General features: G+C 43.2%; 2 protein-coding genes across 2 annotated transcripts in view; one reads left to right on the forward strand and one right to left on the reverse strand.

Moving 5' to 3' along the window:
* Nucleotides 1–20507, reverse strand: part of MOB3B (MOB kinase activator 3B) — a 186552-nt gene extending 166045 nt beyond the window's left edge. The window contains exon 1 of the mRNA XM_044756594.2: nucleotides 19685–20507. The gene's annotated coding sequence lies outside the window, so the exon portion shown is untranslated. The remainder of the gene's footprint in view (nucleotides 1–19684) is intronic.
* Nucleotides 208–14926, forward strand: IFNK (interferon kappa). The gene has a single exon (XM_070495527.1). It carries the CDS (start codon nucleotides 14236–14238, stop codon nucleotides 14860–14862), a length of 627 nt encoding a protein of 208 aa, XP_070351628.1. The 5' UTR covers nucleotides 208–14235; the 3' UTR covers nucleotides 14863–14926.
* Nucleotides 20508–26213: the final 5706 nt, after the last annotated feature.

Below are 26213 nucleotides of genomic sequence, written 5' to 3' on the forward strand. Positions count from 1 at the left end.
CGCGCGCTCCGCTGCAGGTGGCCCAGTGTTTCGTTGGTTCGAATCCTGGGCGCGGACATGGCACTGCTCATCAAACCACACTGAGGCAGCGTCCCACATGCCACAACTGGAAGGACCCACAACAAAGAATATACAACTGTGTACTGGGGGGCTTTGGGGAGAAAAAGGAAAAAAATAAAAATCTTTAAAAAAAGATAGAGGCTTCCACATGGTAAGAAATTCAACCATGGTCACACAGCTAGTAAAAGGCAGAGCTGGGATCCAAATCCATGAGTATCTTCTACTCATCCTTCACTCTCTCCTTCTCCCTGTTGTCTTTCCAGCCAAAGGGGTCCTCTGTGTATTTCTGAATTCACAGAGCATTTATTCATCATCCCACTCTTGTCACTTGTCATATTCTGCTCAGTGGTTAATTTTACCTCACTGGGCATCTCTTACACTGCTTTGCATCCCTCAGCATGCTGCTCATAACACATGCTCTACAAACATAAACTGGTTTAGACGAAGTCTTCTTACAGCAACCAGAACCGGCATGAAAACCTATTTTTGACGAAGGGTTTCCAGGTCTCAGCTGATTTCTGGGTGGCTTCAGGAAAGAGCTATACAATGGCATTCATTACAGGGTATTAAACTGAATAGTCTGTCCCTCGATGCCTGTTTTAGCAGCTACCACAGGAGCAGGTTACTGTCAGATTATGTCCCCTCAGATCTGGTGAGGCCAAGGTTGGAGGAATCTCTATGAGTCAGAGTTGAATCTCCAACATCTAGGAAATTTCTTCGCACACAGTAGGTGTTCAACAAATACCTTTTGAATAATGACCAGTTACAAAGTCATGGCCTACAGATTTGGCACTTAGAAATGATAATCTCCTTTCACCTCTGAAGGGCTCCTTAGAAATAGTCCATCTAGAAGAAGCTTTAAGTTCTTCAAGTAGTCATAGCTGATCATGAGAAATAATGACACTATTTTCTTTGGGGATGGATTTGGCATGCTGATGAGTTTTGTTTTGTTTTGTTTTTTAAAAGAATTCAAAGTTACCTGTTAGGAGGTTAAGAAGAGGGTACCAACAGAGAACTACTAACTAGCTCCAACCCAAAGCCCTGCACCATTTGGGGGAACAAAGGAGTATACTTGGGAAATATGACTCTCTTTGACATATGCACTCAGGACACACAAATCCTGTGAACAGTTTCTGAAGAAACTATTTCACCGATATCATAAGAAATACCTTTTGGCTAAAGCCTACCATCGTTTGACTGAGTCTTTTGAACTCTCAGTACCGAATGTTGATGTTCTGCAAACAACAAATCGTGAGCAGATCTGAACTGAAAAGGTTTTGAAAGATATCACATTAAAAAACACAAGGCTCACGCAGAGCCTCTTCATCCATTAAGCCACCAGGGGCTTCTCCATGGGCTGAGGAATCCAGTGTGGGGACGGCCCGAGAAGCCCTGCAGGATACGGGGGAGACTCAAGGGGTGGGTTTCCCGGGAACATGGCCTACGCACATCTAGAAAAATAAACTCATAGAGGGGGCCTGCATCCCCAGGAATGTGCAGGAAATCAAAACTTCTATTCTTTCATCTTGAAGGCCATTCTTCTAAAAATAAATACGTAAAATACATAAAGGTATATTAAAATATTGACTCATACGGAAAACGATGAGAGAGATACGGCTTCAGATAATCCTAATAATGCAAAGAGGAAATCAAATGTACAGGCTGAAAACTGTGCTGAGTTTAAATGAAATTTGCCACCAAGACAGTCCTTGGTAGGCAGATGCTTAACGTGGATGCTTCAAACAATATAGTAAGTTACCTGGTCTAAATATATGAAGAAAATGAAAATGGGGCCCACCAAGGCCACTTCCCAAGGTCAAACAACTCATTAGAGAACAACCAAGGTATCCTAAACTCTAATCCTTCCACTACTCCAGGGAGAGCAAACAGCTCCAGTTCCAGTTGCTCTGTAGTGAGTGCCTGCCTAGGACGTGGAGAAAGTCAGTCTGTGCTTAGCACGAATGAGTGCTGTGATTAGTTAGTGATGTCCGCCATGGCGCTATGATAAAAGTGATGGTACATGTGCTACTTAACTGCCTCTCTCCAGTATACTGTGCCACACAACCCAAGTCTACACAATCAAAATTGTTGAGTGACTAATACAAACGCTTTTCGTTTTCTTAGTGTCCATCATTCACATAAAAGATACACTTATTCATCCAGTAAAATATATATAAATACACACACACATTAAGAGATATTGAGTTTTATAGTTCTGATGCCAAGCCTTAGTATCAACATTTTTTGCTATTAAGAAGAAAGGAAGGAAGGGAAGGCAAGAGAGAGAGGGAGGGAGGAAGGAAGGAAGGAAGGGAGGATATATTTCAAGTTCCCGAAATTTAAAGAAACATCAAAGGAAATTACCAGCTCAATAAAGTTATGTAACACCTTTTAGTGACAATACGCACTTTATTAATACTTTTATTTTCCCTTCAATGGGATTTTAACACATCATCTGAAAAGAATAAACATTACAATTTCAAGCAACTCATTTGATGATAGGAAGAAGTTTATGTGGTAATAGAAAAAGAAAGGGGGAAGAAAACAAAAAGAGGGCAAAAGCTTTTTATAATATAAGAGTGTTTCATACTTCTCTTTTGTTTAAAAACAGAAAACACTGGGGTTGCATTCGATCATTGTTGCTGCCTATGTTGCCTAATGAAAGAATAATTTTGTCATCCTCCACAAATATAAGGTTCCACTGGAATTGGACATGCGATTTATTTTTCTAACATTATCTTGTTTTTATGCTCTGTTTAGATCAATGTTTCACAAAGTACATTGCCCTTAACACTGGTTCCTCGGAATATTAATAAATGTGACTTTTGTTTTTTAAAGTGTATGGTCAACTAAGTTTGTTATATCATAGGATAAACAAGTTTAACAGGTGTCTTGCTGTAAGATTTAGAGGGTTTTAATATGCTAATATACATTGTGAGTCTATATTAAACACATTTTCTAAATTTCTTGAACCATAAAAAGTTGCTTTCATGGAGCTTCTTGCAAAGTTAGTGTTTCATGGAAATGACTTTGGGAAAACTGATCTGAGTACTTCTGCCCCTGAAGATGCTGTGTGGACAACAGCACTGTCCTCTCCTCTAACTGCATGATGATGCTCTCATCCTCCCCATGGCTTTTCTGCTGCAGGATCCCTGGCATTGACTTCAACTAGGAGCCAAGCCCACTTGGGATGCTCCTCCCAGTTGGCTGCTGTGCGGAGCCCTTGGCAGGCCCCGTTCTTGCCCCTTCTCACAGGGGCAGTAGGCCTTTTCCTGCCTCTGCCACAGAAGCCAGAAATGAATTCCAGCCACACCCTGGAATCACATTTGCCTGGTCCCCTATGTACGGTCAAGCTGCAGGGACTCATAAACAGCTTTCAGCATCCAAACTGACCACATGGGAAGGGAAAGGGTCTTGTTCTCCATGAGCAGAAACACACACTCAGGTGTGTTTAACTTATTTTTCAGAAGTCAGGAGTCTTTAAAAGTCTTTCTTTAGAAAGCTATTTTTGAAAAGTGAAGGTTGTGATGTTATTAGGTGACAAATTTTCTTCTCTATTAAAAAAAAAGATGTACTCAAGACACTTATTGTACACTTAATTATTAAAAATTTAACAGAAAATCAGGCAGACCTTAATTTTATGTGAACTTTGCCATGTTATTAAATTTTTGCAGCCTTAGTTCCTCAAAACTGTAAAATGGGATCCTGCAGGATTCTTTTGGTGATAAAATGAAATAACATATACAAACTTAGTAACGCTGTGCTTGATGCATGGTTAATGCCCAGTGTAGTATTAGCTGTGGATGGTACTGAAGGATCTTCTCCTACATGTTGGTCCTCAGTAGAAATAAGCTCCATGGGTTCTGTTTGTTACAAGAAAGCAAATGACAGTATCTTTCTACCAAAATAGTTTTCTTACAAGAAAAGTATGCCTTTTTTAAAGACACTAAATTAATCATTTCTCTTCTTATTTGTATAGCCTTGAAAAAAAAGGGAAGTCTTTCATTTCCATAGTGCTTCTTCTACTCTTTAGAAAAAAAGAAAATAACCTCATTAGAAAGCTGCCTTTGGTCAACAACTCCAATTCTCTCCAAATGGATAAAAAATCTTTATTGGGTATCTACAATGGGTCCCATCATGCCAGCCAAATCCCCAAGTCAACTCATACCAGTGCCAACACATCTTGATTGCTAGACTTTTTCCAAATGGATCAGGAGCATAGGAGAGATGGGCTCTCCGTTCATCACACTATCCCCTCTTCGTCCTGAGCACATGGCTGGACTAAATTTCCTGGCATCCCTTGCACTCAGCTGTGACTATGTAACTAAGTTCCTGCCAATAGGATGTGACTAGAAGTGATGCGTGCCTCTCTCAGCCTAGCCTATATAATGCTCCCATGTACACCCCTTCAGTTCCTTCTATTTTGCCCCATCTTGATGAAGACAAGCCCTGCAACCTTGGAAGCCACATGGAAGATGGCAGAGCCAGAAGATGGAAGGTGTCAGTGTCTATGATCACTGCTTGGAAGAAACCCAATTGTAGCTCAAGTACCTCTGTTCCAAAGTGAGAAATGCTTCTGTCACATTTGAGCCATTCTATTTTTTTTTTTTTTGGATGTGTTTGTTATAGTACCTGGCATCTGGAAATCCTAGGATTTTTGCAAAATTATGAAATACTGATGGATTATTTGTAAAATAATGAATCTAATCATTGTGTGTCAAGACAGATTAGCTCATAAAATAATTGAATAATCTGGAACTAAGATATCATTATAGACTAGCTCCTACTCTGGGTAAACCATCAGAGGTGCCAAAAGTTCAACAAAAATGTTGTTGAAAACCTTGAAATATAGAATATTCATTTTATTTATTTAATTTTTCTGTGACACAAGAGAAGTCTGCTATTGCTTGACTTTATTGACAAGAACATCTTGATCCAGCCTATTAAACACCAGTATGTTTACTGGGAGTACAGTTTGTGTCAGAGCATTTTTACAGACAGACATTTCTGACAATTAGACATTTCTGAGATTAAAAAAAAAATCAAATTGGGGAGAATTGGAGTTGTTAGCCATCGGCTCTCACCTATATTTAGTAAATAATAGATTAGGATTGCTTTCTTTAGGATTGTATGATTATATTCTATTATGATTTGATTATAGATAGTAATCTATGTTTTAAATTGATCACGAAACATTATTTTATTTACATTTTAAAATATACAGGAAGATGCATTTTTTCTGTGTACACATAGGAAATACATCAGGGAACATTCTCAGAAATTTAAACAAGCTAAACCTGAGAAATCCAAGCCTCAACCCCAACCTAAGTCCAAAGTATAAGGGACCTAAAGTAGTGTAAGGCCATCCAGTTAAAGACGTAATGCCAAGTGAGATTATTTACTGGTTATCCAAACACTATCACATTAATCCAGTAAAGACCTTATCAAATGGATTATCAATGGCAATTCTGGAAAACTGCCTTTGGTGATCACAGATGTTAGCTGGACCCAAATGCACCATCAGTAACTTACTAAAAATACCTCTCAAATCAGTCTTATTCTCTCATCTCCATTGCTCTGACCTCTATCTAGGCCACCACAACTCTCACCTGGCCTACTAAAATACCTGCTCTCAACCTGGGCTCCTTGCTTCCACTCTTGCCCCTTCACCAAATTGTTCCTCCTCCCAGTGGTCCCCAAAGTGATCTCTTTAAAGCACATGTCATATGATGGCACTCTCTTGCTTAAAATTCTTTCATCTGTCTTCAATGGTCTTAGAATAAAATTGGAACTCCATTATGGTCTGCTACACCCTATCCAATATCAATTTATCCCAGTGCCAACCTCACATTACCTTCGCTCCAACCCAACTAATCTCCTTTGTGTTCCTTCAATATCCTAACCTCTTTTCCATCAGGACTTTTGAACTTCCAGTTCTCTCTTTCCTGAAATGCTCTCCCTCTAGCTCTTTACATGGCTGTCTTTTCTTCATCCTTCAAGTCTCAATTCAGCCATCAACCTCCCCCAATTACCCTCCTGCCCTGTTGATCTCCTTCATAGCACTCATAACACCTGTAATTTTATTATTTATTATCTGAAAACTTGGATACTCTACAAGAACATGAATTTTTTTTTCTTTTTTACTGACTGTATCAGGTATGATATCCTCAGAGATGGATGGATGGATAGACGAATACATGGATAGAGGGATGGATGAAAAGATGGATGGATAGATGGGTGGATGGATGGATGGATGGATGGATGGATGAATAGATGGATGGATAGATGGAAGGATGGATGGATGAAATGTATAGGCAATCGATAATTTCATCATTCTCTGTCCCAGCAACAGGGGCCATCCATGAGAAACTGTATTATCACATCTGGCAATGAGTATTACTGCCCTGTGCCAGTGGGGTTGGGTACAGGGCAATCTCAATTTCTGCTCTCTTAACTGCATCTCTCTTAAAAATGTAAAGTTTAGCTCTGAGGCCATCTATATGGCCCTTTTCACACAGTGAGTTTTACTTTTAAATGAAAAATGCTTGAGTTTTCAAAATTGATAAACTCAAAAGAATGTGTCTTAATATTTAATTATTTATAATATTTGGAGACACAAGGCTATCCTCGCTTTGAATTTTAAGCCATTTAACTTAGGAAGAAGCTCTTTCAGGAAAAAAAAAAAAAGTCACCTCAACATAGAGTAAAACCACAGGCCACTTCCGTATATTCCCTTCCTGATCAGGGATTATTGCCCTTAAAGGAGTATAGTAAATCAAACCTATGACTGTGTAGAAATCCAGCATACACTTCACTTTTATTTATGGCACCGGGTCAATCTGACAGAATAGCTTGTTTTCCCAGTTCTGACTAAACGGAAGAGAGTCTTGCCTACAAATGGTTTTCTCAAAATTTCCTCTGTATATATAACAGGAAATGGAGGATTGGATCTGGGCAGGGGCTCTGGAAATGTCAGGGCACTCTCTCCACACTGAACACCCAAGAATGCCAACATGTGTGACCACACTTTTCCCCACTTTGAGCCATGATGAAGAAATGCTAACCCAATCCAGCCAAACTGATGTACTCCATTCTGTAGCTCCACATGAGAAAACTCCACAAGCCCTGCAGAATGCCTACCCAAGAACCACACACTGGCAATCTGACATCCGCCAGCACGGAGGGAGGTTAGGAGAATTGGCCCTGCAATGCATGTGGTGGTGGTGGTCACTCCTGTAAGGAAGTTGCTGGGGTCTTTGCCCAGGAAACCCAGTGCTCTCTTCTCGAAGGTCCACAGGAGAGATTCCTCCTAGGACCCAATACCAAGAAAAGCTTTGCTTCTACTGAGGATTTAGCTTTATTGCTGGTTCTGGATACTGTGATTTCTTTATCAGATCTTATTTCTTCTTTGCTTCTAGAAAGCCCAGAGACAGATTTGCAACCCTCGGCAACAATGACTCTGGACCTTATGACATCATTCTTATATTCTAATTGTATCTGACTTCATTTTGCTTTCTTGCTCTTGTTTTCCCTCAACTCTGCTTCCTTTAACTACTTTTTATTCTCTTGTATTGTATATTTTCATAAGCTGCTTCAAATCCTTTGGGGAATGAAATAGGCTATTAATGCATAAATACACACAGTGATTTTACACCACACTTTTCACCCTAGATCCTATAAAAACATAATGTAGCCTCAGACAGACCTGGATTTGAATCCTGATTCTGTGGATTTCTAGCTATGCGACCTTGGGCAAGTCAGTTAACATTTCCAAGCTTCCATTTCCTCCTTTTTAAATTGAGGATAATAACGTCTATACTGTATAGTGGCTATGAGAATTAAAGATAATTTATACAAAGAGTAGGCACTTAGTAACTACTAAATAAATAGTATCCTTTATTATTATTAATAACTATGCAGATGGTTACCAAAGAATACCTAAAGACAATGTCTAGATAACACAGGGACACAGACACATGGAGAATGTGAAGTGACTATGGAGACAGAGATTGAAATGCTCCGCCCACAAGCCAAGGAACACCAAGGATGGCCAGCAATCACCAGAAGCTAGAAGAGGCAAGGAAAGGGTCTCCTCTAAAAGGTTTAGAGGGAACATGGCCCTCATGATACTTTCATTTCAGACTTCTGGACTCCAGAACTCTGAGAGAATAAGTTTCTACCGTGCTAAGCCACCCAGTTTGTGGAAATTTGTTACAGAATTTCTAGAAAACTAATATCTCCCCCAACTCCTTATTCCCGGACACCACCCCCAAACTCAGGCATTGCTCAGACACTAAAGAAGTCCTAAAATTTGGGGCACACAAGTCTTCTGTCAGTCTAAGAAAAGCCCACTTGAATTTTTCCACAATATTGCTTTTCTTTGTTCTTCATAAAGGTCACGAAACCTTATGTCCACATACAAGCTGATAGTAATTAAAAGAAGACACTGACCTCATCTCTGCAATGGCAACTCCTTTTTAAATATTTATCCCAGACAAGAGGACATCTCTGTCCATCACCCACTCTACCCTTGTTGTTTCTTCATAGACTACAGGCACCCTTGGATGTGGTCTGGGAAGAAATCCACATCTACTCAGTGGGTAAAGGGGAGGATTATTCTGGTAGGTGACATCTCTCATCTGAGATGCTTACTGCCATCTCAGAAGTGAAAGCCCCATTAGGGTTTGAACAAACCAAAAGAAACAATAGTGGAACAAGGATACAGATGGAAGCCATTCTGGTAATGCCAAGACTGAGGGTAGGTTTTACTGATGGTACATATTTACTGACTTATATATTTATCCCACCATGTTAAATTTCTTTACATCAGGGATCATTTTCTAATAGCGCAAGTTATTTCTGTGTAGGAAGTTACTACATGCATAATCTGAAGCTGGGCTATAAAGGAGAATCAAGTGTAAGTGTGCCCAAAGAACCTCCCTACGAGTGATTGAATAAAATGACAGCTACCAGGAGCATCTAAGATGAAGAAGTGGCAATACTGGGGGGAGAGGAGGAAGAGATGGTCTTAGAACCTCTCAGCAGTGTTGCCTGCACAGGTTAATACCCAAACTTGAGAAATCACATGGCAATCTTTTATTCACAAGCATTTCATGTCTTTATGTAGGAGGTGCCATGGATCCCAAACTGAAGGAGACACATTTCTGGTTTGGAGGGGAAGGTATATAAGTCAACCAAACAATGCAGAACTAAGTGATACCACCAGTTTAGAGGAATGACAGTGCTCATGACCTAACCAGCCTCGGTGAATCCCAAAGAGAAAACAATGGAATCAGGAGAGGGCATTAAAGGGACACTTGAGCTGCCATCTACCATTCTGTGAATGCATCGAGCTTCTCCAATGCCTGATTTTGTCCTCCTGATATCCCTACACCAAGAGAACTAAACCACCAAATGACTTGCCTGTCTTTGAGACACGGCTTCATTATCTCCCTTCAGTCATGCAAAAGTAATTATTGAGCACTGACCGAGTGCCAGGTGCTGCGAAAGGCACCTGGATCTTTCTGATCCACGTCTGGTGAGCCGCTTATCCTGGGCCTCATATTCGTGAAGGGTTCACAATCTAGATTTTTTATATTATATCCAAACGATATCATATAAATAGTCACAGAGATACACTTACTGGATTAAACCTCAAAGCATATCACATTTTTTATAATCCTGTTTTGGCAATTTTTTAAAAAATATATACAAGTCCCCTCAATCCCATGCAGCATGTCACCCATGGAAGGGATTCAGGTCTCTCGCGACCTCTGTGGGTCCTGCTGGGCATTCAAGAGAGAGCAGCAAACAAGCCAGGTGTTGCCCTTGCACTCACAGAACTCAGTGATCAGTGTGGAGACAGATATCAAATAAAAACACATACCAAATTGATAACTGTTGCTACCACAGGAAAGGACAGTGGTATGACGTGAGGCTGAGCTGGCAAGCCAAGCTTTCACTTTAGCAGAAGGGTTTGAATTTTCACAGTATGGACATATCCATGGATTACTATGTAGTCATAAATTTCTACACCAGGTACATCATTAAGAGAACAGGCAAGAAGTGGACTCGAGGACCATAGGAGAGGCTGACCCCAACCCAGTGAGAATGAGTGAAACACCAGTTGGAGGTTCAGGGTTGGCTGGGATTAAAACAGCTGCACACAACTGTGTGGTAACCATTGTCTGCATGCCCGAGGAAGCACTGCCAGGCATGGATGCAAGGCTTTCCATTTCTGAGCTCTCCACTGGGCTCAATCACCTTCTGATCCCACAAATGGAATGACTTAGGTTCATGTACTGAGTAACGTGGATGATCAACAAGTTACTAATCACCCTGGTTTGAAACTTGCCTTTTCATAAAGAACAATAAATCTTACCAGAAGATGCCAAATGCCCCTGAGCTGAATCACAGCTGTCTTGTCTAGACTGAAATGTCTCATCTTGATTTTATCAAACAAATTGTGTCTTGCCCATTACTGTTAAGCTTGTCATCCACATGGACTTCACATAGCTCTGTCAACAACATGGCAGCCCCTGCTAATCAGCTTTCCCTCCAAGGAAAGCCTAACTATATATAATGAACTCAAGATAGGCCAGAGAAGTAACCGCAGATATCATGGAAACAACAAGAGCCATGTCAACTCGTAGCCCGCTAATGGTTGTGATAGAGAAATTTGGGGATAAAAACACTTCCTTACACTGTCATCCTTTTCGATTTTCTGATTATATTTTGAGATATATTCAGATGGCATGGCTTTACAGAACAGAGGCACAACCAATGACTGATCATCCAGCAACGCTTCTGATCAGAGCAACCACGTGTGAGTGTACACGTATGAAGGTACTATTTTGTTTTAGTACGGCAGGCGGCCTCTTTGGCTTGTGAATGGTTGTCAGGGATACCTGTATGTGCACAAGTCACGTCAGCACAGAGAAATGCAATCAAACGCACCTCTGCACGTGGTGGACAGCTGACAGATGCAAAGCTTCCTACCGACAGCTTTGTGTCTGAGTTCTGCTCCAAGAGATCAATAGAAGTTTGCATGGTGGATCAGGTTGTCAGAAAAAACACGAGACACCCAGCTAAATTTGAATTTCACATAAACAAGAGATGATTTTTTAGTATATATATGTCCCAAATGTTGCAAGAATGCTCTGTATTTTCATTTGTAAAATTAGGCAACCCTGATGGTGAAAAAGGAGAAGACATGCGTGTCAATCACCCCTCCTTCTTTGCCATGAATATTGTCAACATCAGCATCAGTTAACATTTATAACACATAGGGAATGAGGTCCATGCTATAAGGAATACCCACGAATTACTCCTGCTACCTAAAACATTCGGAATATGTCTGCTTCTTCAATCATGGACTCCTTGAGATCAAGAGCTATGCAGGACCTTGCCCAGTGACTGGCATGTGGCAAATGCTAAAAATACAGTTTTCAATAAATGGGGCTATGATATGGAATGACTATAAAGGGAGAAAGTTTGGGGTGAGGGAGATGAAATGACAAAACTGTACATGGCAGAAAATACAGGGATCTTCAAGATGGTTGACAAAAGCCAAATCTGCAGCCACTTCCATCACCTAGGAGCAGAACCTCTCAGCTTAGCAACTCAATAGAACAATCTCTTAACTTGGTTAGAATTGTCTCAGATAAGTGCAAAGGATGCTAAGTACCCTGGGTGAGTGGAGGACAGGGGTTTACAAAATTGGGAGATCAACACATACATAATTATCTATTTTAAAAAGCCATAAGTAAGGAGGACAAAGCATTGCAAAAGCCCCAAAGAGGAATAAGCAGCTCTGACTGGGACAACTGAAGAACTTTTAGGTAGAAATGATGTGAGGTATGTAAGAAGTTATGGCCCTCAGATGAGCTTTGCACAAATAGACTCTGTGTGTGTGTGTATATGTGTGTGTGTAATCATAAACATATGTATATATAAACATATATATTTTTAATGAAAAGTTGCAAGAATAGCGCATTGAACTCCCATATACTCTATATCATTCATATCAACTAAATTGGAACTGAGTCAGGGAAAATTCACATTTTCTTTTGAAGTACCCTAGAAGAGAAATGTTTAAGTAAATAAAGTAGTATTGATCCCAATTGTAGACGTATAATAATTTTTCTTTTTTAATGTATCTTGTTTTAAAAACAGTTTGCCTTATTAAATAAGGAATACTTGCTGACTATAAAAAACTTTAAAAGTCCAGGTAAATAAAAATCACCCATTACTTTTCCAATCAGAGATATGCTTCTAGATTTTTTCTGTACATATATGCATATGTCTATATTTAACAACACAGTATCAGACTCTATATACTACCATGTAAAGTTTGTTTTTAAGCTATAAAGTCTGTCTATCCAAGTGACCACATATATTCCTGATAACACAATTTTTAACGCCTGCACAGAGTTTTCTACTGATGGCTTACTTAAACAAGTATCTGTTGCTGAACATTTAAATCGTTTTCAGTTTTTTGCTGTGATAAACTTTCTGACCGCTAAGTCTTTAAAGACATCCATCTCTATTTCTTGAGGAAAAATTCCTAGAGGGAGAATTGCTGAGTCAAAGATTATGTACATTTTTAAGGCTTTTGCTACATAATACCATTTTGCTCTCTAGGAAGGTTGTGTCCACTTATAATCCTATAAAAACGGTCCATTTTCCTAATTATTTTTCCAAGTTAGTCACCCCATGAAATCTTTCTGTGAAATGAGAATTTATAGAGAGAGAGCACATAGAGTAATATAAGTTTTCTTTCCATAGGCAACCAGTCCAAAAAGCTACGACTTTAAGAAATCTCACTTGTCCACAATAAGCCTTTGATACAGCCAACTGATTTAGAGAAGAACTTTTAAAGTCAAATTTCCAATCAAAGTTCTGCCATATTCCTGGAACTGTGGTTGCTTACCATTCTAAAATGACTTTATTGAAAACTAATGTATTGCTTTTTCCAAGATGATAAAATAAGCTAATCTTGTTTAACGACATCCCATTTCACTTTCCTGGAGAAAGGAATCCCTTTACCTTGACCATAACCAGGAGGAGGTTATTTGGTCAAATAAAGTGAAAACCATATATGATAGATGGCCGTCACTACCACAGCAACATTGGTCCAGGTATGAACTAGCTAAAAGGCTACGAAGGTGATCACCTACTCACATACCTCCTCAGTGAAACACAAACAGGAACAAACAAAAACCTTTGCAGCGTCCAGAACATCCAATAAGGAAGGAAAGACAGCCAGGCAAAAGTTTTTAAATACTGTCTAAACTATATCTAAAAATAAAGAAAATGCATGCTACTACAAGAGAGAAGCTGCTGAAGCAGAAAAGTATTCCCCAAAATACACGTCCTTGGAGAACTTCTAGGAAAGATATTGGAGGCGTACGAAATGCTAGATGGGGATGGGAAGCACTGGTTCTGTTTTAACTAAAGGAAAGGATGGAAAGTTTCAACATTTCTAATGGCAACAGAAAACCAAGTTGACTTAGTCTTCTATTTGATAAGTGCCAGGCTCAACTGACAAACTCTGTTTTTCATCTTTTTTGAGATGCAGAAAAATCAAATAAAAAGAGAAAATATCCCAATGTAGAAGCTTAATTTAACAAGATTGGGAAAACCTAAATTATATTATGGTCCGGTGGCCTTACAACCAGGTAATCATAGTCATTTGGTCAATGTCTATGACTAACTCAATGAGAGGAGATGTTTGGCTATAGAGCCAGTTACGCAGTGATTTTGAAGGATTGCTCTCTCTTATGTAACAAAGTTGGGTGAATGAGTGAGTGAGTGTATAGAGTCACAGCTTTCAGTTCTTCCTGAAATACTCTGCATTAGTCTCGTTATGATGATTCTATAGTACTGGGATGGATCATCCAGGCATCTAAGGTAACACAATGGTAATGCTTTGCTCACTTGTCTCCAAAAAAAAAAAAGATAGCATTTCCAAAGTCAGCGTAGTCACCCCAAGTCAAAAAAAGCCTCAGAGGCAAAGGAAAGGGGCCGAAACCTTGAGAACTACAAAATGACGAATGAGAAAACTCCTCCCCACTGAAGATATTCAGGTGCATAAAAGGCACATGAAGGAACCCTGAAGACCTAAAACATCATTGCCAAGCTTGAGTCTTGTGGATTTTTTAGCTCGGAAAAAAAATGAGCGTCAAGCCTGATGTGATTCGAAAGTGTCTGTGGCCTGCATGCCTTGTGGGTCTGTTCATCAAGGGCATCCTCTCGCTGGACTGTAACTTTCTGAATATTCACCTGAGTAGAGTCACCTGGCAAAATCTGAGACTTCTGAGCGTTATGAGCAATTCATTTCCTATAGAGTGTCTAAGAGAAAACAAAGCTTTTGAGTTGCCCGAAGAGATTCTATCGCACACCCAGCCTGTGAAAAACGACATCAAGGAGGCCTTCTATGAAGCGTCTGTACAGGCTTTCAACATCTTCAGTCAATACACCTTCAGATCCGCTTGGGAAGAGAAACATCTGAAACAAATCCAAATCGGACTTGGTCAGCAATTGCAGTACCTGGAACAATGCTTGGAGGAAGAAGAGAAGGAAAACGAAGACATGAAGGAGATGGAAGAGGAAGGGACGAAACACTCAGCAATGATGGTCCCCCGGCTGAGCCACCTAGAACTGAGGAGGTATTTCAACAGGATAGACAATTTCCTGAAAGAGAAGAAATACAGTCACTGTGCCTGGGAGATCGTCCGAGTGGAAATCAGAAGATGTTTCTATCTCCTTCTGAAATCCATGGCACTACTCAGGAGGAAATAAGGTATCTTTTGAGAATTAAAATTCCATTTCTTGCCAAAATCTCCTACTCCTCCATCTTTTTTTTTTTTTTAAAGACAAGTTTTTTTTTTTTTAATGATTTTATTTTTTCCTTTTTCTCCCCAAAGCCCCCCGGTACGTAGTTGTATATTCTTTGTTGTGGGTCCTTCTAGTTGTGGCATGTGGGACGCTGCCTCAGCGTGGTTTGATGAGCAGTGCCATGTCCGCGCCCAGGATTCGAACCAACGAAACACTGGGCCGCCTGCAGCGGAGTGCGCAAACTTAACCACTCGGCCACGGGGCCAGCCCCTCCTCCATCTTTTTTTTTAAGAATTACTGTGTTATCCTTTAAACCTGTCATGGGCTGTATTGGTGGTGGTTTATGTAATGTTTACCATCTCTAACATTTGGCCTTGAAACATCAGCCACATTCACCTCTCTAAGAGAGGTGAGGCCAACCACCCCCTGGGTGACCAAGAGTCTTGTTAGAAAACCCTGAAGGCAGTTTTAGAGAAATAAGATTCCTTCTCCATCTTCTACTCTCTGTTCCTCTTTCCTTTTGCTATTTTTTACTTGCTTTGCTCCATCACCTTTGAACTTGGCCAGAAGAAAATAGGGATCAGAAAATGTTGCAAAATGTAACACCTCAACAACTTAACCTTCTTGCAGCCAAGGCTGTTTATCTTACGAAAGTTCAGCACTGTTAAAAGAGCTCATATTCGCTTCCATAGAGTTAATACTCTCCCTTTCTTCCCACCCCCCCACCAAAAAAAAGTTGAAACTGCTGGCCCATTTGCTTCTGAGCTTGGTTTATTTGAAATGATACAAAGTTTGTAGCATGGTATTTTATTATTTTAAGAGAGTGAAGAGCCACAGTGATGTTGGATGGCTGAGTTAGAAGAGCATTAAGCCTTAGTGCAACCTTTGAGAGCCTATGATTCCAGTGCAGAGAGCACTGTTCATTTCTAATGCATATTATTTAATTTCTATATCTATAGGCTGCAGAAAAGTGTAGTTTCTGCCTTTCCTGGGTTTTTGTGTGCCTGAAATGAAATGCCTACAGTCACACTATAGAAGAATTTCACATTGGATTTTCCCAGTTAGAAGACCACTTTCTAAGTCAATTAGTCATCCTAATAACACATGATGCTTTAATATATTTTTTCTCGTGTAAAGTTATTTTGTACCTAGATTATCCACATTATGTACTTAAATTTTCTTGTGTGGTCCTTCATCTGTATTAATTCATCATCTAGCTGAAATGAATTTTCTCTTCCTCTTTCTCCTCTACCCCATCTCAGAATCATCTACCTTCAAGCAAGAATTAACACAGAGATTGTGGCTACACAAATGCAGAAAAGAGGGTGAGACGTGCCTTGTTCAGCCCTTGGGAGACTCTCTCACTATTGTTATAACCGCATGCTACTAAACTGTTTGGATTCTAGATTCATCCAAGTGCAGGCTCCAATGCCAGAGCCAAACAGGGAAAGTCTTATGATGAAACTGAGGCAAATTCAATCCAAAGGTATAAGAAATATTTAAAGGAACAAATTGTGGATCATGGTATATTGGTTATCCGTGGAAGGATCAGACAATAAAATGAGTTAGTATAATCCGTTTAGTCAAAACAATGCATCAACAGTTGATCTAAAGGGGGAAAAAAAGCATTACAAGCTTTAAAGGAGTTGGGGCACGGAACTACGAGGCACAAAGCATACCCTTGATATTTGCCATTCATTTCTCTAATAATGCCTTTGTGTGGTCTCCCTAATAACTCTACTGGGATCACGTCAGTTACTTTGGTAAATTACGGTTGTGGTCTGGCCAAATGTTTGCTATGCAGGAGGGAAAAGAAATGGCACTCCAAGTCAGTAAGACTGACTACCGGCAGAGGCAGAAGTGAGACAGTATGCTTTTATTAACAGCACCGGGTTAGAAAAAGGAGCCCAACCTACCGAAAAATAAGTAAAGACACAAACTCACATCACCCCAAAGGAGGAAATACTAATAGACAATATGAAAAATGTTAAAGGAATGCAAAATAAGATACTCCCCTCCCATCCGTATGGCAGAGATAAAAAAGAATGATAATATAGAGAGTGAGTGGGGTGTTGAGTACAGGGGAAAAAATCCTCTTGTGTATTGTGGGGAGAGGGTAAACTGGCACAAGCTTCCTAAAGGACAATGTGGCAATCTGAAATATCCTAAAATGTACATCAACTCTTTTCACCTCACTATCCCATCTCCAGAAATTTCTTCCAAGGAAATAACTGGGTAAGATTGTTCACTGAAGTCTTGTTTATAATATCCCTTTTCCCTTTGTTTTCATTTTCACCTCTCTCTATTTTCTATTTTTTTCTACAATGATTTGGGAGGGGGCATTTTTTTTTTTAATTCTAAAATTAAAGAAACTGTACAAGCTTATCTTTCACCACAAGTACCCTGTTTTCCTTACTGGGGTGGACTGAGACAGGCACTGCCTTTCCCTTTGTTAATGATGCCTGTGGGCACTTCTTGAGCAACCCAGGTTCTTCTTGCTGGTTCTCTCCTGAGCTGCTGTTGCTAAATTTCAAAGGACGCCTTCCTTGGGGATCCATTTTCCTAATGAAACGTTTGTAAAGTGCCCTCCGGTGCTTCAAAGATTTTGCTTTTCTTCTTTTGTTGGTCCCACTGGTCATATCCAGAAATCGCTGGAGAAAGTGCTCTGTGTCCACATTCCTGACTTAGCCACCTCCTTTCTTGCTCTTCTTTATTAAATGGAAGCTCAAAAGTTCTAAGTCGGGTAAAGGGAAAACTCTTAAAACTGTGCAGAGCCAAGTGCACAGTTTCCACTTATAATGCTTGAGTGGGTACACAGGTCACAAACGTTCAGATGGAAGCTTCCTGTCTCCCCTGGCTTGGATGAGGGATTGAAAAGTGGAGGATAAAAAGAGTGTACTAACTGAGTCTCTTTGGAAGAGGGACTGATTTTTCCCAAAGAAAAAGCTTGCAACACCGGTACAGGAAAGCTATGAGCAGGGATCGGTTCCAGCAGGTGCACAGATTCGGCCTCCTCCAGTCATAAGTAAAGCCACTCTCCGGGCACCATCCGGGGACCTTGCCCTCTCAGAGTGGCTACTTTGCTTTTGCCCTAGTTCTTTAAGAAATAATCCATCCACACTCACTAAGAATAAGCACGATGTGTAAGCATCTGATTTGGGAGGGAACGCAGAGAAATAGGGCCACCTATAATCTACCAGGCGCACCCATAGGGGACCTCGGGGCCTGTCCCAAGCCACTAGGTCGCAGGGACTTGGAAGCGGCGCCCGTGCTGTGTCCTCCGGGTCTGCTTTTTCTGAATGCTGAGAGGGGGCGTGGGATTCAAACTTGGAGCCCTACGCGAAGTCAGAACTCCACGTTCATTCTGGAGGGAGCCACCCCAGCACTAGTTCCAGGCAAAGTCTTGAGGCTTCCCAGGTTACTTCCGGCTCCATTCTCGCCTGCCCTCCGGCCCCTGGAAACTCAGAACCTCGGCTTTCTGCCTACCCGAAGCGCCCCGATCGGTCCCACTGCCCTGGCAGCGGCCCAGCCACACGCCTTTAGCCAGAGACTGAAATCCGCAGGAACCCACCACAGGACACCCTGGATTGAGGCAGGACCTGGATCTCACTCTCTCGAAAGCGGCACCCCTTCGCGGCGCGTCTGGGAGAAGATCTAAGCGCTGCGCCCTGGCCCGGGGCAGCCGAGGGGGCGGAGAGGAACAACTTTCCCTCCGCCCTCCAACCGCAAGGCCGGGCGGGGCGGCCTCGCCGGGGTCGGGCTCCGCACCGGCCCCAGCCGGGATCCCGGGCGGGAGCGGGCCGGGGTCAGGGGGCCGGGGGCCGGGCGTGGGGGGCGGGGGCGGAGGCCGACAGGGGCTTCCTTCTCCCCCAAGCTCCGCCAGATGTTGGAAAGGCAAACAATAGCGGAGACGCGGAGAAACAAAAGGCCATTGGCCACGATCTCCATCGGCTCTGTCGCGTGGTCCCTGTGGGGAGGACGTCAGGGAGGGGGGTCAGGAAGGTGGGTGAAGGGGGATCCTGAGGAGTTTGGGGTTCTCTGGTACTTAATTGCCAGGCGCCAGGGGTCGGCCTTTTGCCCTTCCGAGAGGGGTTCAAAGGCAGGGGGGAGCGATCAAGGAAAGTTGAAGGGTTTTCCCCTTCTTCCTCGTGCAGCGAGAGGGAGGGGCTGGGATTCCAGATGTTTGACAGTTGCTGGCCCACGGGTTCAGCAGGATTTGTACGTCCTTTACACACCCCTCCCTCCACGAAGCACCAACAGTCCCGGGGACGGCCTGGCCGACCCAGCCGAGTCCCCCTCGCAGCCCCAGCCGAGCCTCCTCCTCCAAGATCAAGGCGCCCTAAACCTTGCCCCCTGCCCAGGCGCACTTCTGTAAAAGTTTCTCTGCCTGCCAACCGCCGTCCCCCTCCCGGCCCAACACGCAACCTGCAGTCATCTGCGATTCGGGATGGGTTCGGGGACAGACTTGTCCCCCGAAGGAAGACGGATTTTATTGATACGTCTTGTAAAATCAAGGCCCCGGAGCCGGGGTGGGGACTGGACTCCGTTCCTCCCCGGGAAGAGCCCGCGAGGAGGCAGCGAGAAGCCCAGCCGTGGGCAGGGGTCGGAGCGGATTCCAGCGCCGGAAGCCCGCGCCCGGGGGCGGGGAAGCGGGGTCAGCCATCTCCCGCCCCCCCGGCTGCCCCCGCCCCCCGGGGCGCCCCGCACCTCTGCCTGCCGGGGCGGCCGGGCGCGAGCAGCTGCCGGGCTGCGCCACCTCCCCCGGCTCGGAGCGGGTCTCACTCACCGTGGGCTTTTCACTTCAGCCCGGGGCCCTGGCGGCTCCTGGCGCCGGGTCAGCTGCGGCCGGCGCGAGGGGAGGAAGCTGAGCTCCGGGCCGGGGGCGCCACGCCGGCGGATCCGCGCCAGGGGCCCCGGGGCCAGCGCGCGCGGTCTCAGCGGGCCGGCCGGCGGGCGGACGCGGGGCTCCGGCTCCAGCCGCCGCTGCTCCAAAGTAGCCCCTAGCGGCGCCCGGCGCGCGGCTCCCGAGCGGGGCCCCTGGCGGCCGCCGGCGGAATGACAGCTCCACGAGGGAGAGGAGGCAGGTCGCCTCTGGGTCATCTTCCCTCCGGAAAGAGGTGGAATGGGCAATGTGCGGGGCTCCCAGCCTAGCGGAGAAGACAGCGACCCTCCGGCCAGGGCGGCGGGGAGATCCTGGATCAGAAAGGCTGCGTTCTGGCTCCACAACGGCCACATCCAAGGCACCTAGAGACGGGGAAATCGCTTACCTTCTCCAAGATTCTCTGACTTGCTGAAAAAAATGCCACAGACTGCCTGACAGTGGGGAGCATTCATTAATCATTGGAAAATGCTTTGAGATTCTGGCGGATTTACTAGAACAAGCTGGGAGTAATGGGATGAGCGCAGACCTTACACCCCAATCCACAGCCTGCCGCTTTCTATTTGTGTGATCTTGATCTGTAAACTCCAAGCCTCAGTATTCTTCTCTGTAAACTGGGGAGAGCAATATCTATCTTGCGGGGTGGTTATGAGGGGTGAACTAAACATAAGAAGTGGTCTTAGCTCGTAGTGGAAGTCATTAAATAAGCTTCCTGAGGAAAAGAATGTCTTCTACATCTTTTTATTCCCCGTATTGCTGCATCTTAATGCATATTGTTGAGTACAAATAACGGTTACATTTTACAGTTCTTACTACACAGATTAAAGAGGTATGGAAATAAGTAGAAATTAGGATATATGGAGAAAACATCCCTCCCCCAAAAGTGGTTTCTTCAACTTCTAAATAAGAACCTCTAAAACCACATGCATCGTTTGCCATTTCAAGTCATTTCTGATGCTGAAAGAAATATTTAATAAATAGTCATGGCTTAATGATATCAACCCTGGATTAAATGATCCCATGTAATTCTGTGTCACTTGGGCAATGCGAAAATATTGAAGATTGTGAATACAAAACTCAAACATGAGGGGAAAAAAATTGACAGACAACAAACCTCAGCCACTAAGCACTTTCTGCTTGTCATCGAGTAATGAAATCTCATTTCCAAACTACTTCAAACCCCAGTCGCTGCATTTAAAGCTTCTTTTGTCCTTTTGGTCCCATGGCAATCAGAGCGCTCTTCATCATCCAGAAGAGTTAGAATGGAAGTGCCTCTTAATTACTCCAGTTTACCTTTAATCGTCCTGCTCTCTCACTCTCTAGACCCTAATTGGGAAGAGGCTGTTGGCTGCCTGAGAATTCTCATTACACTATCTTTGCTGTTCTGTCAAGAAGAGAGGAAAAATAAGGTTTCTTGGCTTAGAAGGTGAAGCGGAACATGGAGATCAAACTTCGGCCCTTGCAGACAGGGCTCATGCTCCAGGGTGCAGCTGAGTAGGGCATGGGCAGGGCGAAGAGGGCGTTCGATTCCAATCAATAAACATTAGTGGAATTGCCTCTGCCTGTCTCCCTGGGTTTCAGCCTTGCCTGTAGGGAAAAGAGATCTTCCTTCACACTTCCGCCCGTGCTTGGCCACTTCCCTGGAGGAGAATGGTAAATCTGGGAGTGGGAGGGAGACTTTGGTACTTCCTGGATAACTGTCACCAGTGAGTGGGGTCAGTGACCCACTGTCTGATCCAGCTTCTCCCCACCTGTGACCTGGTGGCTCGAAAAGAATGGTTCAGCCTTCAAAATCTGCTCTTTAAATTCAAACTCTCCTTGGTCCTCTTGTGTCTTTGTCTGTTCAGGCTGCTATAACAAAATACCATAGACTAGGTGGCTTATAAACAACAGAAATGTATTTCTCACAGTTCTGGAGATGGAAAAGTCCAAGATCAAGGCGGCAGATTCAGTGTTTGGTGAGGCAAGTTTCCTCATTGACATCTTTTCCTGTGTCCTCACATGGCAGAAGGGGGCAAGGAAGCTTTCTCCAGCCTCATTTATGAAAGTACTAATCCCCTTCATAAGGGCCGTGCCCTCATGACATAACCACCTGCCAAAGGCCCCACTTCCCAATACCACCACCTTGGGGGTTAGGATTCCACATATGAATTTGGGAAGACACAAATGTTAACTCTATAGCATCCCGGGCTGCATCTCATTCTCCAATCCAGCTTTTATCGGAGCCTGGCATGGGTGTCGTGTAGCGAACCGGCTCCATCGTGAATTGAGCAAGATCCTCTTTCCTACGGGCCGTTATTCCTTATGCGATGCTTCTTTGCTTCAATGGTAAAGCAATCTGAAGGGAAAGAATGGGGGAAGGGCAGGATTCAGGCACCGAAATTCAGCCAAACTGAGCTGATCCTCTCCCTCAGACATGCTCCCACTGCTGTCTTCCCCAACTCAGCGAATGGCCACTCTAATCATTCAGTTGCTTGAGGTTCCAAACGATGGAATCATCTTTGACTTTCCTTCTTTTCTATTCTACTTTTTTTTTTTTAATTTTATTTTATTCCTTTTTCTCCCCAAAGCCCCCTGGTACCTAGTTGTATATTCTTAGTTGTGGGCCCTTCTAGCTGTGGCATGTGGGACGCCAAGCCAGCATGGCTTGATGAGCGATGCCATGTCCGCACCCAGTATCCCAACCGGCGAAACCCTGGGCCACCAAAGTGGAGTACACGAACTTAACTACTCGGCCACGGGGTCGGCCCCTCTATTCTGCTTCTAATCTATCAGCAAGTCTTGTTGGTTTTACCTTCCAAAAGATACCCAAAAGCAGACAGACCTCTTCCCACCGCCTCCACAGTTACCACCCTGGTCCAAGCCACAGAGACTCTTAGCCTGGATTCCTGCAATAGCCCCCTCCCTTTTCCCCCTGCTTCCCCCTTGCCCCCCAAATGCTCTATTCTCAATACAGCAGCCAGTGTAACTCCCTTAAAATGTATGTTGCATTTTGTCACCTTGCTACTCAAAATCCTCCTTGGGCTTCCTGTCATACTCAGAGTAAAACCAACAGAAATAGGCACCCCTTTATCTCTGACCTTGTCTCCTACTACCTTCCCCATCACAAATTCTGCCCCACCCACACTGTCCTCTTTGGTTCCCAGAAATGTCAGCTAAGCTCCTACCACAGGGCCTTTGTACTTGCTGGGCCTTCTGCCAGCAACACTCTTTGCTCAAGTACTTCAAGGCTTACCACTTCACCTCCTTGCTCAAAAGTTACTACAGGCCTCCTCATTAACTCTATTTAAAATTACAATCACTCCCCCGCAACACTCCCTGTCCAAGTTCACTGCTCCAGTTTTCTCCATTGAATTTATTGCCCTCTGATACACCACATATACTGCCTGTATTCATTTTCTATATTTACTGCCTGTGTTAGTTTTCTATGACTGCTGTAACAAATTACCACAAACTTAGTGGGTTAAAACAATACGAATGTATTATCTTACAATTCTCAGGGTTAGAAGTCCAACACAAGTCTCATTGGGCTAAAATCAAGGTGTCAGCAGGGCTGCGTTCCTTTTTGACGTCTTTGGGCAGAATGAGTTTCCTTGTTTTTACCACTTTCTAGAGGCCACCCATCTTCCTTGGCTCATGATCCCCTTTCTCCATCTTCAAAACCAGCCACGGCAGGTCGTGTCCTCATATTGCATCCCTCTGGCGTTCCTACCTCCCAATTCCGCTTAATAAAGGCCCTTGTGATTACACTGAGCCCATCCAGATAATCCAGGATTATCTCCCTATGTTAAGGCCAGCCAATTAACAATCTTAATTCCATCCTAATTCCCCTTTGCCATGTAATGTAACATAGTCCCAGGTTCCAGAGATAAGGATGTGGACATCTTTGGGGGCCATTATTCTGTCTACCACACTGCCTTACTTTTTCCACTAGAATATAAACTCCACGAGACAGGTATTTTTGTCTGTTTGGTTTACTGCTCTATCCCTAGATTAGCTCTATAAATATATACGTACTTACTATGGACTGAATTGTGTCCCCCTCCAAATTCCTATGTTGAAACCCTAACCCTGGATGTGACGGTATTTGGAGATGTGGCCTTTGGGAGGTAATTAGGGTTAGATGAGCTGCTGAGGGCCCTCATGATGGGATAAGTGCTTTATAAGAAGAAAAAAGAAAAGAGATCACTCTCTCTCTGCCATGTGAGGACACAGCGAGAAGGTAGCCATCTGCAAGACAAGAAAAGATTCTTTGTGAGGAACTGAATTGGCTGGCACCATGATCTTACACTTCCCAGGCTCCACAACTGTGAGAAGTAAATGTTTGAGTATGTGAGAAGTAAATTGTTTAAGCCATCCAGTCTACGGTATTTTTTATAATAGCCTGAGCAGACTAACATAACACACAATAAATATTTATGAATTAATTAATGAAGAGACCTCACTGTAAGCACTGCAAATACTTAACATCTATTAAGCACCTACAATGTGCCAGGTACTTACTAAGCACTTTACATGGAATATCTCATTTCATTCTCACAAGATCTCTATGTGGTAGGTATGGGTAAGGAAATTATAGACTAGAAAGTTGAAGTAAGTTTCCAAAGGTCATGCAGCTAGTACATCACGGAGGAAGATTTTAAACTTGACAGTGTGACTTAAACCCATGGTTATAACCCTCTCACTCCCCTGCCACTATCCTATGCCAATGGGCAACCCTGGATCTTGCCCTCAAGATGCTTACAATCTAAGAGGAATGACCAGAGAAACCCAAATGGCAATAACACAGAGAAGACTATGGGAGGTGGTATAGAGGAGGCCAACTCATTCCTGTGGAGCATACGGACAGGAAGGATGCATTCTGGGTGGAGTTGATTGTAGGGAGCTTCAGGGAGGATGTGGCGTTTGAGCTGGGCTTAAAAATGGCAGACATACTTGGAGTTCAATAGAAAGGTTGTTTCAGATAGAGAGACCCACAGGAATAAAGACACAGGAAGGCAGAAAAATGCTTCATGAATTCTGGAAACCAAGATCAATCTAGTTGGTATGGGAACTAGGCATGCGATTAGATGATAAGGATGTGATCCTAAATGCTAGGCTAGAGATCAAAGAAATTTAATGATTCTTGTTAACAGTTATTAATGGAGAAAAGTTGTCTTAAGGAACTGCCAAAGCAGTGTTTGAGGCTATAACTCAAAAGCTATAAGCAGAAGAGAAAAATGAACTTCTGGAGCTACTGGATAATATGTTTTCAGAGGCTGCTTACTCTGTTTGCCACATTAGGCAACCATGGACTCCTAATTCTGGGTCTAGAGCACAGCCTCATCTATCTTAGACTCAAAAAGTTCTAAAAGAGAGCAAAAATGGATAATGAGAGCAACAGGGCCATTCCTGACCTTTGGACAAGTAGGGTTTTCGCCATTTCCATTTCAGAGATAAAGTAACTAAGGCTGGAAGGATTAAGTGACTTGCCAAAGATGACACAACCAGTAAGATTCGACACCGATCCCAGGTCTCCTGACCATTTGTGTTCTGCATATCCTGATACATCCGTGGAAAAGGCCACAAGGGTGCATTTTCCAAGATGAAGTTGTCAGCGTTTAGGCTGTTTCAGATAATCCTCTCCAAGTTCCTGTGGAATAAGTCTGAGGACTTTGGATGGGGGCACTCATGAATCTCCCTTCCAAGCTCTTCTAGAGAAAAGAGAGAAGCCAGGATCACCTGAAGGATGCATTTTAGGGAGACAAGGTGATGTGGTAAGTAGGAGAATGAGCTTCAGAGTCTGAAAGACCTGTATTAGCTGGTTCTAAGCTCTCTGAGTCTCAGTTACTTCATTTTATAAATGGGGATAATAACAGAGGTAGTTGTGTGGATTCAGTGAAGGGATGCATGAAACATCCTCAGTCACATGGTAAGTACTCAAGAAACACCACTTCTTTTTCTTTCCAGCATGTAGTTCTCACACCACCCTCACGAAGACCCTCCCCTGTGAGGGTAAGAGACCCCAGCACCCAGCATGTGTTATATTCCACTCTAAATCTAGAGCCCTCGCTGTCCCTTGGGACGTCAACTCCTGGAATTGGGAACAAAGAGAGCATATTTCTAGGTAGTTTGATATAGATGAATGATATTCACATTTCTTGCCCAAGTCAGTACTAATTACTTTCCATCATTTCCAGTTCACGCTTTATACATTTTCTGTAAGAGGAAATTCATGCTGGTCTTTAATGGTGTATGAGAAAAATCCCAGAAAGATTCTGTTGCCAAGCCACCTCATTACAGCTTCCTCTCAGAGGGTACCAAAAGCGCAAAGGGATATCAGAAAAATGTCACTATAGCAACATCATAACAGGCAGATTGCAGTAGAGTAAAAGTGGAGAAAGGATGTTTGCATCATCATTGACAAACATAGATGCACAATCATATTGCTCTAGAG

This window comes from Equus asinus, chromosome 23 (genome assembly GCF_041296235.1).
Source record: "Equus asinus isolate D_3611 breed Donkey chromosome 23, EquAss-T2T_v2, whole genome shotgun sequence".
Lineage (NCBI taxonomy): Eukaryota > Metazoa > Chordata > Mammalia > Perissodactyla > Equidae > Equus > Equus asinus.

Excerpts from the sequence above, each read along its gene's own strand:
- IFNK (XM_070495527.1), top strand. The coding sequence starts at position 14,236 with ATGAGCGTCAAGCCTGATGTGATTCGAAAGTGTCTGTGGCCTGCATGC.